Source organism: Balaenoptera musculus, chromosome 3, assembly GCF_009873245.2.
Source record: "Balaenoptera musculus isolate JJ_BM4_2016_0621 chromosome 3, mBalMus1.pri.v3, whole genome shotgun sequence".
Classification (NCBI taxonomy): domain Eukaryota; kingdom Metazoa; phylum Chordata; class Mammalia; order Artiodactyla; family Balaenopteridae; genus Balaenoptera; species Balaenoptera musculus.
The window spans coordinates 108,186,835-108,203,825 of record NC_045787.1 but is presented as its reverse complement, the minus strand read 5'-3'; the positions used below and the strand labels follow the sequence as shown (position 1 = coordinate 108,203,825).

The following is a 16,991-nucleotide window of genomic DNA, read 5'->3' as shown; positions in this document are numbered from 1 at the left end:
AAAGAATACAAAGTTCTGGTAATGAATTTCTATCTATGATGACTTCTGAAAGATTTCTCAGGGTATTTGTTATTGAGTTACTTTACTATTTCACTCTTCACTATCAAGAATTCTTTGGCAGTAGCTCTCAGAATTTCATATTCTTTTATTCTGTTTTTGTCTAGTATCTCTTCCTTGCCCATCCCATTAACATTATCTTTGAAAACTTTATTTATCATAAGATGATGTCTTCTTTTTTTCCCCAGCATCCAGTATTGGATGAACCAATAGCAGAAGCTGTCTGTATTATAGCAGATATGGATAAATGGACTGTTCAAGTGGCCAGTAGCCAGAGACGAATGACAGATAATAAATTGGGAAAGGAAGTGTTGGTTTCCAGTCTTGTTTCCAATCTGCTTCATTCCACTCTTCAGCTTTATAAGCATAACTTGTCTCCAAATTTTGTAAGTATCTGTAAGGCTTGAATTACTGTGAGCACTGTGATAGCTAGCTTAACCCTATTGTTATGTATGTGCCTACATTGAATACTACTGTTAGCTTCATCATTGTTTTCCTGAAAGAAGGTGTTATGGACTGAATGTTTGTGTTCCCCTAAAATCCATATGTTGAAGCAATAACTCCCCAGTGTGATGGCCTTTGGGAGTTAATTAGGGTTAGATTAGATCATTAGAGTGGGGCCTTCATGATGGGATTAGTGGCCTTAAAAGAAGAGGAAGAGAGAGATTGTGCTCTCTCTACCATGTGAGGACGCAGGAAGAAGGCAGCCATCTACTAGCCAGGAAGAGAGTTCTCACTGACACTCAGCCATGCTGGCACCCTGATCTGATCTCAGACTTCCAGTCTCCAGAACTGTGAGAAAATAATTTTCTGTTATTTAAGCCACTGAGTCTCTGGTACTTTGTTGTTGCAGCCCAAGCTGACTAAGACAGAAACGGATGTGTACGTGTGTATATAGTCTGTGATTTCAGCAGCCAGAATTTAGTGCCTTAACTTAGTATCATGTGAGGTATGGCCATGCAACATCCCTAAGCTCTGTGCAGAATGCCAGTGAATTCTATATCCTCATTGTTGTGTTAGGACTTTGGATGATCGCTCTTTATAACACTGGTAACCTCTTACTGAAGACACCATTTCCAACTTTCAAGATTCTTTCCTTTTCTTGTTAGGAGAACTATAATATAGCATAGTTAAAAACCTTTGTAGATCAACATGACAAAGGCCATATATGACAAACCCACAGCTGACGTTATACTCAGTGGTAAAAGACTAAAAGTTTTACCCCTAAGAACAGGGACAAGACATGGATGCTCACCTTCACCACTTTTATTCAACATAGTATTGGAAAGTCGTAGCAAGAGCTGTTAGGCAAGAAAAAGAAACAAAAGGCATCCAAATTGGAAAGGAAGAAGTGAAATTATCTCTGCTTGCAAATATGATCTTATATGTAGAAAACTTAAAGATTCCACCAGAAAAACCCTGATAGAGCTAATAGATGAATTCAGCAAAGATGCAAGATAAATCAGCATGCAAAGATAGTTGCATTCCCATAAGCTAGGAATGAACAATCTTGAAGAGGAAATTAAGAAAGCACTAACAGTAGCATTAAAAGAATAAATTACTTAGGAATAAATTTAACCAAGGAGGCAAAAGACTTGTACACTGAAAACTACAAAACATCTCTGAAAGAAATTAAAGACATAAGTAAATGAAAGACATCTCATAGTCACGGTTTGGGAGACTTAGTATTATTAAGATGATAGTACTGAGATGAAGTTGGAGGACTCACACCTCCTAATTTTAAAACTTACTACAAAGTGACAGTAATCAAAACAGTGTGGTACTAGCATAAGGACAGACATAAAGACGAATAGAATATAGTATCCCCAAAATAAACCCTCACATATATGGTCAATTGGTTTTTGATACGGAAGCCAAGACTTTTCAAAGGGGAAAGGAGTCTTTTCAACAAATCATGCTGAGAAAACTGGATATATACATACAAAAGAATGAAGTTGGACCCTTACTTTATGCCATATACAAAAATGAACTCAAGCTTAAATCTAAACTTAAACCTAAGCTTAAGTACTAAAACTATAAAACTCTTTAAAGAAAACATAGGGGATAATTTTCATGATATTGGATTTAGCAGTGATTCCTTGGAAGTGGCATCAAAAACACAGGCAATAAAGGGAAAAATAGATAAATTGGGACTTCATCAAACTTAAAAACTTCTGTGTATCAAAGGACACTATCAACAGAGTGAAAAGACAATTGACAGAACAGGAGAAAATATTTGCTAATCATATATCTGAAAAGAGATTGATATCCAGAATACATAGAGAGCTCCTACAATTCAACAACAGCGAAGAAACAACTCAACAATAGCCAAAGAAGTCTTGAGAAAGAAAAACAGAGCTGGAGGAATCAGGCTCCCTGACTTCAGACTATGCTACAAAGCTACAGTAATCAAGACAGTATGGTACTGGCACAAAAACAGAAATAAAGATCAATGGAACAGGATAGAAAGCCCAGAGATAAACCCACGCACATACGGTCACCTTATCTTTGATAAAGGAGGTATGAGTATACAATGGACAAAAGACAGCCTCTTCAATAAGTGGTGCTGGGAAAACTGGACAGCTACATGTAAAAGAATGAAACTAGAACACTCCCTAACACCATACACAAAAATAAACTCAAAATGGATTAAACTCAGAATGTAAGGCCAGACACTATAAAACTCTTAGAGAAAAACATAAGCAGAACACTCTATGACATACATCACAGCAAGATCCTTTTTGACCCACCTCCTAGAGAAATGGAAATAAAAACAAAAATAAACAAATGGGACCTAATGAAACCTAAAAGCTTTTGCACAGCAAAGGAAACCATAAACAAGACAAAAAGACAACCCTCAGAATGGGAGAAAATATTTGCAAATGAAGCAACTGACAAAGGATTAATCTCCAAAATTTACAAGCAGCTCATGCAGCTCAATATCAAAGAAACAAACAACCCAATCCAAAAATGGGCAGAAGACCTAAGTAGACATTTCTCCAAAGAAGATATACAGATTGCCAACAAACACATGAAAGAATGCTCAACATCAGTAATCATCAGAGAAATGCAAATCAAAACTACAATGAGATACCATCTCACACTGGTCAGAATGGCCATCATCAAAAAATCTAGAAACAATAAATGCTGGAGAGGGTGTGGAGAAAAGGGAACACTCTTGCACTGTTGGTGGGAATGTAAATTGATACAGCCACTGTGGAGGTTCCTTATAAAACTACAAATAGAACTACCATACGACCCAGCAATCCCATTACTGGGCATATACCCTGAGAAAACCATAATTCAAAAAGAGTCATGTACCACAGTGTTCATTGCAACTCTATTTACAATAGGCAGGACATGGAAGCAACCTAAGTGTCCATCAACAGATGAATGGATAAAGAAGATGTGGCACATATATACAATGGAATATTACTCAGCCATAAAAAGAAACGAAATTGAGTTATTTGTGGTGAGGTGGGTGGACCTAGAGTCTGTCCTACGGAGTGAAGTAAGTCAGAAAGAGAAAAACAAATACCATATGCTAACACATATATATGGAATCTGAGAGAAAAAAAAAAAAAAGGTCATGAAGAACCTAGGGGTAAGACGGGAATAAAGACGCAGACCTACTCGAGAATGGACTTGAGGATATGGGGAGGGGGAAGGGGAAGCTGTGACAAAGTGAGAGAGTGGCATGGACACATATACACTACCAAATGTAAAATAGATAGCTAGTGGGAAGCAGCTGCATAGCACAGGGAGATGAGCTCAGTGGTTTGTAACCACCTAGAGGGGTGGGATAGGGAGGGTGGGAGGGAGACGCAAGAGGGAGGAGATATGGGGATATATGTATATGTATAGCTGATTCACTTTGTTATAAAGCAGAAACTAACACACCATTGTAAAGCAATTATACTCCAATAAAGATGTTAAAAAGAAACAACTCAAAAAATAGGCAGAGGACTTGAGTAGACATTTCTCTAAAGAAGGTATACGAATAGTCAATAAGCACATGAGAGAGTGTTCAACATCCATTAGTCATTAGGAAAATGCAAATCAAAACCACAGTGAGGTACCACTTCACACCGATAAGGATGGATTTGATCAAACAAACCCTGAAAATAACAAGTATTGGATGCGGAGAAATTGGAACCCTTGTGCGTTGCTGGTGGGAATCTAAAATGCTGCAGCTGCTGTGGAAAACAGTTTGGCAGTTCCTCAAAAAGTTTAACATTGCATTGTCATGTGGTCCAACAAGTCTTCTTCTAGGTTTATAATCAAAATAACTGAAAGCAGCGACTGGGACAATTGTATGGTAATGTTCACAGCAGTATTAACTTGCAGTAGACAAAATTGGAAACAACTCATGTCCATCAACAAATGGCGTGTAATACATAGAATGGAATACTTCAGCCATAAAGAGGAATGAAATTCTTTTTTTTTTTTTTAAATATACATATTACCAGGCCTGTCCCTGGTGGGTCTTAGTTTTATTTTATTTTTCTTCACATCTTTATTGGAGTATAAATGCTTTACAATGTTGTGTTAGTTTCTGTTGTACAACAAAGTGAATCAGCTATATGTATACGTATATCCCCATATCCCGTCAGAAAGAGAAAAATACCGTATGCTAATGCATATATATGGAATTTTAAAAAGCGGTACCAATGAACCTAGTGGCAGGGCAGGAATAAAGACACAGATATAGAGAATGGACTTGAGGGCATGAGGGCATGGGGGAAGGGGAAGCTGGGATGAAGTGAGAGAGTAGCACTGACATATATACACTACCAAATGTAAAATGGATGGCTAGTGGGAAGCTGCTGCATAGCACAGGGAGATCAGCTCGGTGCTTTGTGACGACCTAGAGGAATGATATTCTGATACATGATACAACATGGATGGAACGTTACAGTAAGTGAAATAAGCAGAATACAAAAGGACAGATATTGTGTGGTCCCACTTACATTAGGTATCTAGAATAGGCACATTCATAGAAACAGAAAGTAGATAGAGGTTACCAGGGGTGGTGGGAAGGAGGGCATGAAGGGTTACTGTATACTGGGTACAGAGTTTCTATTTGTGATAATGAAAAAAAGTTCTGGACGTGGATAGTGATGATGGTGCACAGCATTACGAATGTACTTAAACGCCATTGAATTGTATACCTAAAAATGGGTAGTGTGGTAAATTTTGTGTGTGTGTATGTGTGTGTGTGTATATATATATGGATGAATTTTATTATAAGCATGTTTCATAGGATTTTTTTCACTTAAGGTATTTTCAGCCTACGTGAGCATTATACCACAAAATATACACCACAAACAATGTATGCCAAGAAATACATTCAATTGTTTTTTCTGAAGAAAAAGAAAATGTGTTTTTTTTAGAAGCTTTAACAGCAGCTGGTTTTCATTGGGAAGAAATACTGTGCAAGAATTTAGTGTTTTACAACCTGCACCTCTTGCTTTTTCTTCATACATATATATCATCCATTCACATGAAAAATCACCTATTTTAGTGAATTGAGCAAGTTAATTGACAATAAACAAAATGTATATGTTTTCGTTTTTAATATTCCAGCTTAGAAACATTTCTGGTAAGGCCTATAGAGCACTCTCTGTGAGCTGTTGCAAAGTTTTTTTCTTTTGCTCTTCACAGGAATGTGCAGCCTTTCCAATTTAAATACATTTGTGATGTATTAATTTGAGTGTTTTATTTATCAAATTTGGAATAAAAACTTATTTTTTAAAGTTCTGGATATGGGTAGTGGTGATACTTGCACAACATTTTGAATGTACTTAATGCCTCTCAGTTGAACACTTAAGTGTTTAAAATGGTAACTTTTATATGTAAAATAGTAAATTGTATACTATGTGTAATTTACCACATTAAAAACTAACTGGAGAATCTAAATCTTTGATATGAGCTAGAGAAGGTTTACACTCCTTTAGCTAAAATTGCATGCTTTAAAAATGTGCTCCAGAGGGCAGACAGCAGAAGCAAGAAGAACTACAGTCCTGCAGCCTGTGGAACAAACGCCACATTCACAGAAAGATAGACAAGATGAAAAGTCAGAGGGCTATGTACCAGATGAAGGAACAAGATAAAACCCCAGAAAAACAACTAAATGAAGTGGAGATAGACCACCTTCCAGAAAAAGAATTCAGAATAATGATAGTGAAGATGATCCAGGACCTCGGAAAAAGAATGGAGGCAAAGATCTAGAAGATGCAAGAAGTGTTTAACAAAGACCTAGAAGAATTGAACAAACAAACAGAGATGAACAATACAATAACTGAAATGAAAAATACCCTATAAGGAATTAATAGCAGAATAACTGAGGCAGAAGAACGGATAAGTGACCTGGAAGACAGAATGGTGGAATTCACTGCTGCAGAACAGAATAAAGAAAAAAGAATGAAAAGAAATGAAGACAACCTAAGAGACCTCTGGGACAACATTAGACACAACAACATTCGCATTATAGGGGTCCCAGAAGGAGAAGAGAGAGAGAAAGGACCCGAGAAAATATTTGAAGAGATTATAGTTGAAAACTTCCCTAACATGGGAAAGGAAAGAGCCACCCAAGTCCAGGAAGCACAGAGAGTTCCACACAGGATAAACCCAAGGAGAAACACGCTGAGACACATAGTAATGAAATTGGGAAAAATTAAAGACAAAGAAAACTTATTAAAAGCAGCAAGGGAAAAATGACAACATACAAGGGATCTTCCACAAGGTTAAGAGCTGATTTCTCAGCAGAAACTCTACAAGCCAGAAGGGAGTGGCATGACATGTTTAAAGTGATGAAAGGGAAGAACCTACAACCAAGATTACTCTACCCGGCAAGGATCTCATTCAGATTCAATGGAGAAATCAAAAGCTTTACAGACAAGCAAAAGCTAAGAGAATTCAGCACCACCAAACCAGCTGTACAACAAATGCTAAAGGAACTTCTCTAAGTGGGAAACACAAGAGAAGAAAAGGACCTACAAAAACAAACCCAAAACAATTAAGAACATGGTAGTAGGAACATACATATCGATAATTACCTTAAACGTGAATGGATTAAATGCTCCAACCAAAAGATGCAGGCTCGCTGAATGGATACAAAAACAAGACCCATATATATGCTGTCTACAAGGGACCCACTTCAGACCTAGGGACACATACAGGCTGAAAGTGAGGGGATGGAAAAAGATATTCCATGCAAATGGAAATCAAAAGAAAGCTTGAGTTGCAATATTCATATGAGACAAAATAGACTTTAAAATAAAGAATGTTACAAGAGACAGGGAAGGACACTACATAATGATCAAGGGATCAATCCAAGAAGAAGATACAACAATTATAAATATATATGCACCCAACATAGGAGCACCTCAATACATAAGGCAACTGCTAACAGCTATAAAAGAGGTAATCGACAGTAACACAGTAATAATGGGGGACTTTAACACCTCACTTACACCAATGGACAGAACATCCAAACAGAAAATAAGGAAACACGAGCTTTAAATGACACAGTAGACCAGATAGATTTAATTGATATTTATAGGACATTCCATCGAAAAACAACAGAATACACTTTCTTCTCAAGTGCGCACGGAACATTCTCCAGGATAGATCACATCTTGGGTCACAAATCAAGCCTTAGTAAATTTAAGAAAATTGAAATCATATCAAGCATCTTTTCTGACCACAATGCTATGAGATTAGAAATCAGTTACAGGGAAAAAAACGTAAAAAACACAAACATTGGAAGGCTAAACAATACGTTACTAAATAACCAAGAGATCACTGAAGAAGTCAAAGAGGAAATCAAAGAATACCTAGAGACAAATGACAATGAAAACACGATGATCCAAAACCTATGGGATGCAGCAGAAGCAGTTCTAAGAGGGAAGTTTATAGCTATACAAGCCTACCTCAAGAAAGAAGAAAAATCTCAAATAAACAATCTAAACTTACACCTAAAAGAACTAGAGAAAGAAGAACAAACAAAACCCAAAGTTAGTAGAAGGAAAGAAATCATAAAGATCAGAGCAGAAATAAATGAAAATGAAACAAAGAAAACAATAGCAAAGATCAATAAAACTAAAAGCTGGTTCTTTGAGAAGATAAACAAAATTGATAAACCATTAGCCAGACTCATCAAGAAAAAGAGGGAGAGGACTGAAATCAATAAAATTAGAAATGAAAAAGGAGAAGTTACAACAGACACTGCAGAAATACAAAGCATCCTAAGAGACTACTACAAGCAACTCTATGCCAATAAAATGGACAACCTGGAAGAAATGGACAAATTCTTAGAAAAGTATAACATCCCAAGACTGAACCAGGAAGAAATAGAAAATATGAACAGACCAATCACAAGGAATGAAATTGAAACTGTGATTAAAAATCTTCTAACAAACAAAAGTCCAGGACCAGATGGCTTCACAGGTGAATTCTATCAAACATTTGGAGGAGCTAACACCCATCCTTCTCAAACTCTTCCAAAAAATTGCAGAGGAAGGAACACTCCCAAACTCATTCTATGGGGCCACCATCACCCTGGCACCAAAACCAGACAAAGATACTACAAAAAAAAATTACAGACCAATATCACTGATGAATATAGATGCAAAAATCCTCAACAAAATACTAGCAAACAGAATCCAACAACACATTAGAAGTATCATATAGGGCTTCCCTGGTGGCACAGTGGTTGAGAATCTGCCTGCTAATGCAGGGGACACCGGTTCGAGCCCTGGTCTGGGAAGATCCCACATGCCGCGGAGCAACTAGGCCTGTGAGCCACAACTACTGAGCCTGCGTGTTTGGAGCCTGTGCTCCGCAACAAGAGAGGCCACGATAGTGAGAGGCCCACGCACTGCGATGAAGAGTGGCCCCTGCTTGCCGCAACTAGAGAAAGCCGTCGCACAGAAACGAAGACCCAACACAGCCAAAAATAAACAAACAAATAAATAAATTTTTTAAAAAAAAAAAGACAAAACTTAAAAAAAAAAAAGGATCATATACCATGAGGAAGTGGGATTTATCCTAGGAATGTAATGATTCTCCAATATACGCAAATCAATCAATGTGATATACCATATTAACAAATTGAATATGATCAAACCATATGATCATCTCAATAGATGCAGAAAAAGCTTTTGACAAAATTCAACACCCATTTATGACGAAAACTCTCCAGAAAGAGCATAGAGGGAACCTACCTCAACATAATAAAGGTCATATGCGACAAACCCACAGCAAACATCATTCTCAATGGTGAAAAACTCAAAGCATTTCCTCTAAGATCAGGAACAAGACAAGGAAGTCCACTCTCACCACTATTTTTCAACATAGTTTTGGAAGTCCTAGCCATGGCAATCAGAGAAGCAAAAGAAATAAAAGGAATACAAATTGGAAAAGGAGAAGTGAAACTGTCACTGCAGATGACATGATACTATACATAAAGAATCCTAAAGATGCCACCAGAAAACTACTAGAGCTAATCAATGAATTTGGTAAAGTTGCAGGATAGAAAATTAATGCACAGAAATCTCTTGCATTCCTATACGCTAGTGATGAAAAATCTGAAAGCGAAATTAAGAAAACACTCCCATTTACCATTGCAACAAAAAGAATAAAATACCTAGGAATAAACCTACCTAGGGAGACAAAAGACTTGTATGCAGAAAACTATAAGACACTGATGAGAGAAATTAAAGATGATACAAACAGATGGAGATATATACCATGTTCTTTGACTGGAAGAATCAATATTGTGAAAATGACTGTACTACCCAAAGCAATCTACAGATTCAGTGCAATCCCTATCAAATTAGCAATGGCAGTTTTTTATAGAACTAGAACACTAAATCTTAAAATTGGTATGGAGACACAAAAGACCCTGAATAGCCGAAGCAGTCTTGAGGGAAAAAAACGCAGCTGGAGGAATCAGGCTTCCAGACTTCAGACTATACTACAAAGCTACAGTAATCAAGACAATATGGTACTGGCACAAAAACAGAAATATAGATCCAAGGAACAGGATAGAAAGTCCAGAGATAAACCCACACACCTATGGTCAACTAATCTATGACAAAGGAGGCAAGGATATACAACGGAGAAAAGACAGTCTCTTCAGTAAGTGGTGCTGGGAGAACTGGACAGCTACATGTAAAAGAGTGAAATTAGAACACTCCCTAACACCATACACAAAAATAAACTCAAAATGGATTTGAGACCTAAATGTAAGACCAGACACTATAAAACTCTTAGAGTAAAACATAGGAAGAACACTCTTTGACATAAACCACAGCAAGATATTTTTTGACCCACCTCCTAGAGTAAGAAATGAAAACAAAAATAAACAAATAGGACTTAATTAAGCTTAAAAGGTTTTCCACAGCAAAGGAAACTACAAACGATGAAAAGACAACCCTCAGAATGGGAGAAAATATTTGCAGACAAATCAACGGACAAAGGATTAATCTCCAAAATATATAAACTGCTCATGCAGCTCAACGTTAAAGAAACAAACAACCCAATCCAAAAATGGGCAGAAGACCTAAATAGACGTTTCTGCAAAGAAGGCCAAGAAGCACATGAAAAGCTGCTCAACATCACTAATTATTAGAGAAATGCAAATTAAAACTACAGTGAGGTATCACCTCACACCAGTTAGAATGGGCATCATCAGAAAATCTACAAACAAATGCTGGAGAGGGTGTGGAGAAAAGGGAGCCCTCTGGCAGTGTTGGTGGGAGTGTAAATTGATTCGGGGGGGGGGGGGGGGGGGGGGGGGGGTGGGCTGAATTGGGAGACTGGGACTGACATATATACACTAATATGTATAATATGGATAACTACTAAGAACCTGCTGTATAAAAAATAAATAAAATTCAAAAAATAAAAATAAAAATGTGCTCCAAGTTTTAGTTTATGTTGGAATACCTAAATAGAATTGTTAAAACGTGATGCTTTGGAATTTGCATTACTTAAGAGTTGTGCATTTTCTGACTTGATTCTTGTTTCCCTCCTAACTGCAGTGTGTAATGCATCTTGAAGACCGGTTACAGGAATTATACTTCAAGAGCAAAATGCTGTCTGAGTACCTGAGGGGGCAGATGCGTGTTCATGTCAAGGAGCTGGGAGTGGTTTTAGGGTATGTTCCTGATTCCTTTTCCAGCTTTGCTCTCTTGTTGCACTGTGTTTATTTAGGCAAGGAATATTGCTCAGAATTGCCTTTTTTCTTTTTCAGTTTTTTGTCTTGTTAGAAGCTGTATACTGTTATCATCTGGGTTGTTCTATACCAGCGGTCCCCAACCTTTTTGGCACCAGGGACCGGTTTCGTGGAAGACAATTTTTCCACCAACGGGGTGTGGGGAATGACTTGGGCAGTAATGCAAGTGATGGGGAGCGGCTCATGAAGCTTTGCTCGCTTGCCTGCTGCTCACCTCCTGCTCTGCGGCCTGGTTCCTAACAGGCCACAGACTAGTACCAGTCCACGGCCCGGGGGTTGGGGACCCCTGTTGTATACAATATAAAAGCAGAACCCTGTCCTACACTGATCTGAAATGCACTGTCCCTTGTGCAATTACAGTAGGTTGAGAATATAGTCGAATAAAAATGAATTAAAGTCTAAATTTTTGCATTAGAAAAAAATAGGTAAGTATTCATTTTTATTTATTAAATATGTTGTAAACTCATCATTCCCAGCATCTGCCCGGCCATCCAAATGATCTGATTGAAGTAATGGCACTCTATGGATGATGGTATATTATCTACATATTATTACTCCTTCCCCATTATCTATATATTATGTCTTTATACTCTGAAGTTATTCCTGTGAAGAAGCTGGTTATCTAAAATGCTAACTGAAGGACAAACAGGAAATTGGCGAGAGGCATAGTATAGCCCCTTTCATTATGTTCTGTGGTCACTTTCCCTATGTTCTATGTCCACTTTGTGTGTGTGTGTGTGTGTGAAAATTATTTCTTGAAATGCTGGTTGAATAAATTAAAACAAGCTAGAACTTATGTCTACTTTCAGCTTTTATGAAGGGAGAAAGAGCCAACATCGAGTTGCTACTGTATGTCTGAAACCAAATTAAATTCTTTCATTAATGTTATTGCTTATTATCCAGATTGGAAATAGATGATTCTCTGCATGTAATGCCTTTATTTTTAGAAAATTTAAACTAATTTTTAAAGTAATGTCATATAATGAAAGTTTCAGTGCATTTTGGCATAAAGTGAAAAGTAAGTTGTATCGTCTTTTCCTCAACTTCCAGTCCTCAATCAAACACAGTTAATGGATTGTTTCTTCTTACAGAATTTTTAAATGTGTAGGGTTAAAAATATAAATTAGTTTGTACTCTATATATCTTTGTGCAGCTTGCCTTTTAATGTATCTTGAATGTTTGTTCATTTAAGCACATACCACACATACTGATCTATATCATTTTTTTTTCATAAATTTATTTATTTATTTATTTTTGGCTGTGTTGGGTCTTCGTTTCTGTGCGAGGGTTTTCTCCAGTTGCGGCGAGTGGGGGCCGCTCTTCATCGTGGTGCGCGGGCCTCTCACTGTTGTGGCCTCTCCCGTTGCGGAGCACAGGCTCCAGACGCACAGGCTCAGTAGTTGTGGCTCACGGGCCTAGTTGCTCCGTGGCATGTGGGATCTTCCCAGACCAGGGCTCAAACCCGTGTCCCCTGCATTAGCAGGCAGATTCTCAACCACTGCGCCACCAAGGAAGCCCTATATCATTTTTAATGGCTGTATTGCATTCCATTATATGGTGGAATTTATTTTCAGTTTTTTGCTGTTACAAATCAATGCTGGAATAAATATAAACCTTTGAGGTTTATAGGGTAAATTCTTTGATGTAGAGTTTTTGAATTAAAGGGCATATGTGATTAAATTGTTGATATTTTGACAGGTAATAGTAAATGCTATCCAGAAAGTACCAGAATAAATTTTCACGAACAGTGGGAAGCACACTCTTCTTACTGCTATTTATTACCAAACTTTTTAATCTTTGCCAAGCTACTAGCTGAAAAATGAAATCTGATTTTATTCAGATTTATTCTCTAACTAGGAGTGTGTCTACATAACTTATTTTGATATTTATTGGCCATTTTTCTTTTCCTATAAGTTATTTGTGGTAGGTTGGATTTTTAAGAGGCTTCCATTATGTCTTCCCAGTAAATCTTATTATAGAAACATTTGTATCCAAAACAATATGGCTGCACACTATTATTCTGTTATTATACTATATAATATTTCTGTTTTTTAAAATAAATTTATTTATTTTATTTTTGGCTGCATTGGGTCTTCGTTGCTGGGCACGGGCTTTCTCTAGTTTCAGCAAGCGGGGGTACTCTTCATTGTGGTGAGCGGGCTTCTCAGTACGGTGGCTTCTCTTTGTTGTGGAGCACGGGCTGTAGGCACGCAGGCTTCAGCAGTTGTGGCACGTGGGCTCAGTAGTTGTGGCGCACAGGCTTAGTTGCTCTGCAGTATGTGGGATCTTCCCGGACCACGGCTCGAACCTGTGTCCCCTGCATTGGCAGGTGGCTTCTTAACCACTGCGCCACCAGTGAAGTCTCTATATAGTATTTCTTAGACATTATTCCTTGCCCTGATGCATGGTCCATCAGCAGATCAGTGAGATGGTTTCCTGCATTCGTGACTTTGTTACTGTTGGGTTTCAGAGACATTCTTTTTTAAAAATCTTTAGTTACGGTTTTTACTTACTGAAAAATTTCTAATTTTCATTGTCTTCAGTTCTCTTACCCTTTTCCTTTTGGCCAGGGTGGCCAAGCTCCTTGTGTGGAGATGTATAGTGACTTTATAGATAGCAGTCATTGCTTGTAGGAGTAAACCTGAACTGAGATTTTTTTTTCTTTTAATTTCAGGATTGAATCCAGTGATCTTCCTCTTCTGGCTGCTGTAGCAAGCACTCACTCTCCATATGTTGCTCAGATACTACTTTAACAGAAAGGCTGTTGGAAATTAACTTTGGTGGAAAGTTAAGTAGAAACAAAGGAAGCAGTCACAACATGCATTTATGGCAATTTTTTTTCTCTGTCAGACCTTCATCTGAATGAGTCAGTCACCTGGGTGGGTATTCTGCATTGCAGTGCATATTGTGTCATCACTGGATGGCTTTTTCATTTTGATTGGACTTCTGGATGGTGGCAGATTTTTAACCAGGTGAAACTAAAAACAGCATTTGGGGGGAAAGCATTTGAAGAAGCCAAAGTGTAACTTCGACGTTTCTACAAAATGAATAACATCGAGGAATTTCATTATGATCACTACAGTCTTGCCACAACCCATAAGTAGGAGGAATGGATATCTCATGATTAAATGGCTCAGAAAGAGTCATTTCATTAGTTTTAATTCTTTATTTCTAAGGTACAAAGATCTATGGAACTTTATTTGTGTTTTTTTGTTTTTCAATTCAAAATAGCTAATTTCTGGGTATTTCTCAAAGTATTTTAAACAGCTTGTTAATTAGAATAAACAGAATAAAGCGTATAAATCTGTGTTATGTTATCCACCCAAGTGTACATATGTATCTATTTTTTAAAAAAGCAGAGGTAGAAATACAAGATTGGTAAACATGTCTTTTTAAAAAATATATTTTCAACTAGGATTAATTGTATATAATGTTGAAATATTACTTTCTGGTGATTTTTCTGTTTTACACACCCTAAAATATAAGTAAAGCCAATCTTTTTTTAAGGCTGAGGAATATAGATTCCCAAAATAAGAATACTACTTTATACCATTTGTTTTGTTTATAAGTATAAGCTAATTCTTATAAATGTTAATATTTACGTATTTGCATTTAATTTAATAAATTAAAATTAGGATTAAAAATTGCACCAAAGCATTGGCTGAAATAATACTATTTTCTTTAAAAGTGCTCAGGTAGCCGAGGCCCTTGGTTTCGGTATCAGCCCTTCTTGAACCCATAGGAACTGAATATTTGTTTCACTGCTTCATAATATTCAATTTACACTAAAAGAACTCATTAACTCTTAAGATTATTTTTTTTCTCTAATAGCTCCTCTCTTCCAAAAGCTAATTTTTTTTCAAAGATTTCAACTTTTCAGTTGTTACTGTTTTTGTATATATCGTAGAGTGTTGCTTGTGAGAAAGGCTAATATGGAACCAAACTCTTGTAAGTAATGTAAATAGAAAGATGGGTAGATAAAGTTTTCATTATGCTCTACTACCTCAGTTTACTTGAAATACTACATTATAGTTTATCCTTTACTTATCTGGTCTAAGATGCTTTTAATGCTAGAAGTGAAGCTGGTTTCTGCTTTCATGAACTATTTTCATCATAATTAGTTGATTAGCTTAAAACAGAAAACCACTTGCTCATTCTGTTTCTAGGTACATTTTGTCTATAATGCATCTGTTCTTGCTATTAAAGTTTTCAATAATTAAGGAAGATTTCTGTGGTTTATTTAGTCTTTGACCTTGAATTTATAGCATTGGGTCACATTTTGTCTTACTCTAATCTCCAGCTAGACTAAGAAGAAATGGTTACTTTAATGGAATGTAAACCTGAAACTGGTGTGCTTGCAATCACTTTGGCCCCTGTGTCCTATCAGCTGGTCCCAGTTAGTACCAGAGTCTTCCATGGATGACTTGCTGTCAAAGAGTGTTTATGGATATATTTTCGTTAGCTTAATTTTTTTAGTCTATTCATTAATGAAGTTCTTCTCTCATCTGTTGTTTGGAATTTTATGAATCAATCTCTTTAGCAGAATTCAGAATATAGAAAAGATCATCTGTGGCCACTGTACATTTTTTTTTTTTAATTGTAGTTCAGGATATGTAGCAGGTAGACAGTGTCTTTTTTGTGTGTGTTATTGTTTAAATTAATCATTGAACTATTCACAGTCCTATCTATTTGAAATCTCTAATAAATTACCATTTAGGAAATCTACTCTTCAATAAATGGATGGCTCATGCTACTGTAATTCTTAAAACTAAGCTTTGCTTGAAAGGAAAAGGCCTATAGTTTCTTACAGAATCATCAATCCTTATAGGATTCCTGAGCTTTATAATTTGCAATCCTTCTGTAATTTCTGCTCCTTCGTCATAGTCATTCTTGCATTACACAAAGCCCAAGGAATGAGCTGCTACTTCTTTAAAGTGTGATCATTATGATGAATGTGAAAGGAATTTTTGGCTTGTTCAAGATAATTTTTTTCAACTTCTTATGGTACAGACAGATATATGTTACACATTTTAAAAACCTGTTTGTTGCAACAGGAGATGAAAAAGGGATCTTTTACATTATAGATTTAAAACTAATTTTTCCTGTATGTAAACTAATTGGTTTGATTTTAAATATTCCTGACTTTTATTAATATGTCTTAATTTTGAGTTTGAAAATGTTAAGTGCAATAAACATACTAGCACAGATTTCATTTTGTTGCAGTTGGCATACACTGGGGATGATCACTTTAAAAAAAAAAACAGATTTTACACAATGCCTACTTCTGGTAGATGTCTTATGAGATTGTTATGCTTTAAGTTATTTAGATGGTGGGAGATGTAAAATGTAAATACTTGTTCCTTGTTCTGTATACATTTCTCAAATGTACACCTGTATTATAATAACCTCCCAGTTCTAGGGGATATTTGTGCAATAAATACACATGTCAATTTGATGGATGATGTTGGTCTTTCTTTCACATTTAATAAGGTATATGTAACATGGATTCTGGTGCCGGCCTACCTGGATTGTTTTCCCAAATGTGACATTTCTAGGCATGTGACCTTGTTCATAATGTCCTTCTCTAATACTAAATTTCTGTATTGGTAATTTAGTAGAATCTACTTTATGAGGTTGTTGTGAGAGTCAAGTGAAATAATGAATGTCAAGAATTTATCTCAATGCTTGGCAC

The 16,991-nt window shown here is 36.6% G+C and overlaps 1 protein-coding gene across 2 annotated transcripts in view; it reads left to right on the top strand.

Annotated features, from left to right (window-relative positions):
• The window catches only part of FNIP1 (folliculin interacting protein 1), a 125,889-nt gene extending 109,135 nt beyond the window's left edge, over positions 1-16,754 (top strand). For both annotated transcript variants that reach the window (XM_036847001.1, XM_036847000.1), the window contains 3 exons: positions 246-443; positions 11,106-11,221; positions 13,974-16,754. In XM_036847001.1, coding sequence (XP_036702896.1) covers positions 246-443; positions 11,106-11,221; positions 13,974-14,052 — 393 coding nt within the window. In that variant the 3' untranslated portion in view covers positions 14,053-16,754. The remainder of the gene's footprint in view (positions 1-245; positions 444-11,105; positions 11,222-13,973) is intronic.
• Positions 16,755-16,991: the final 237 nt, after the last annotated feature.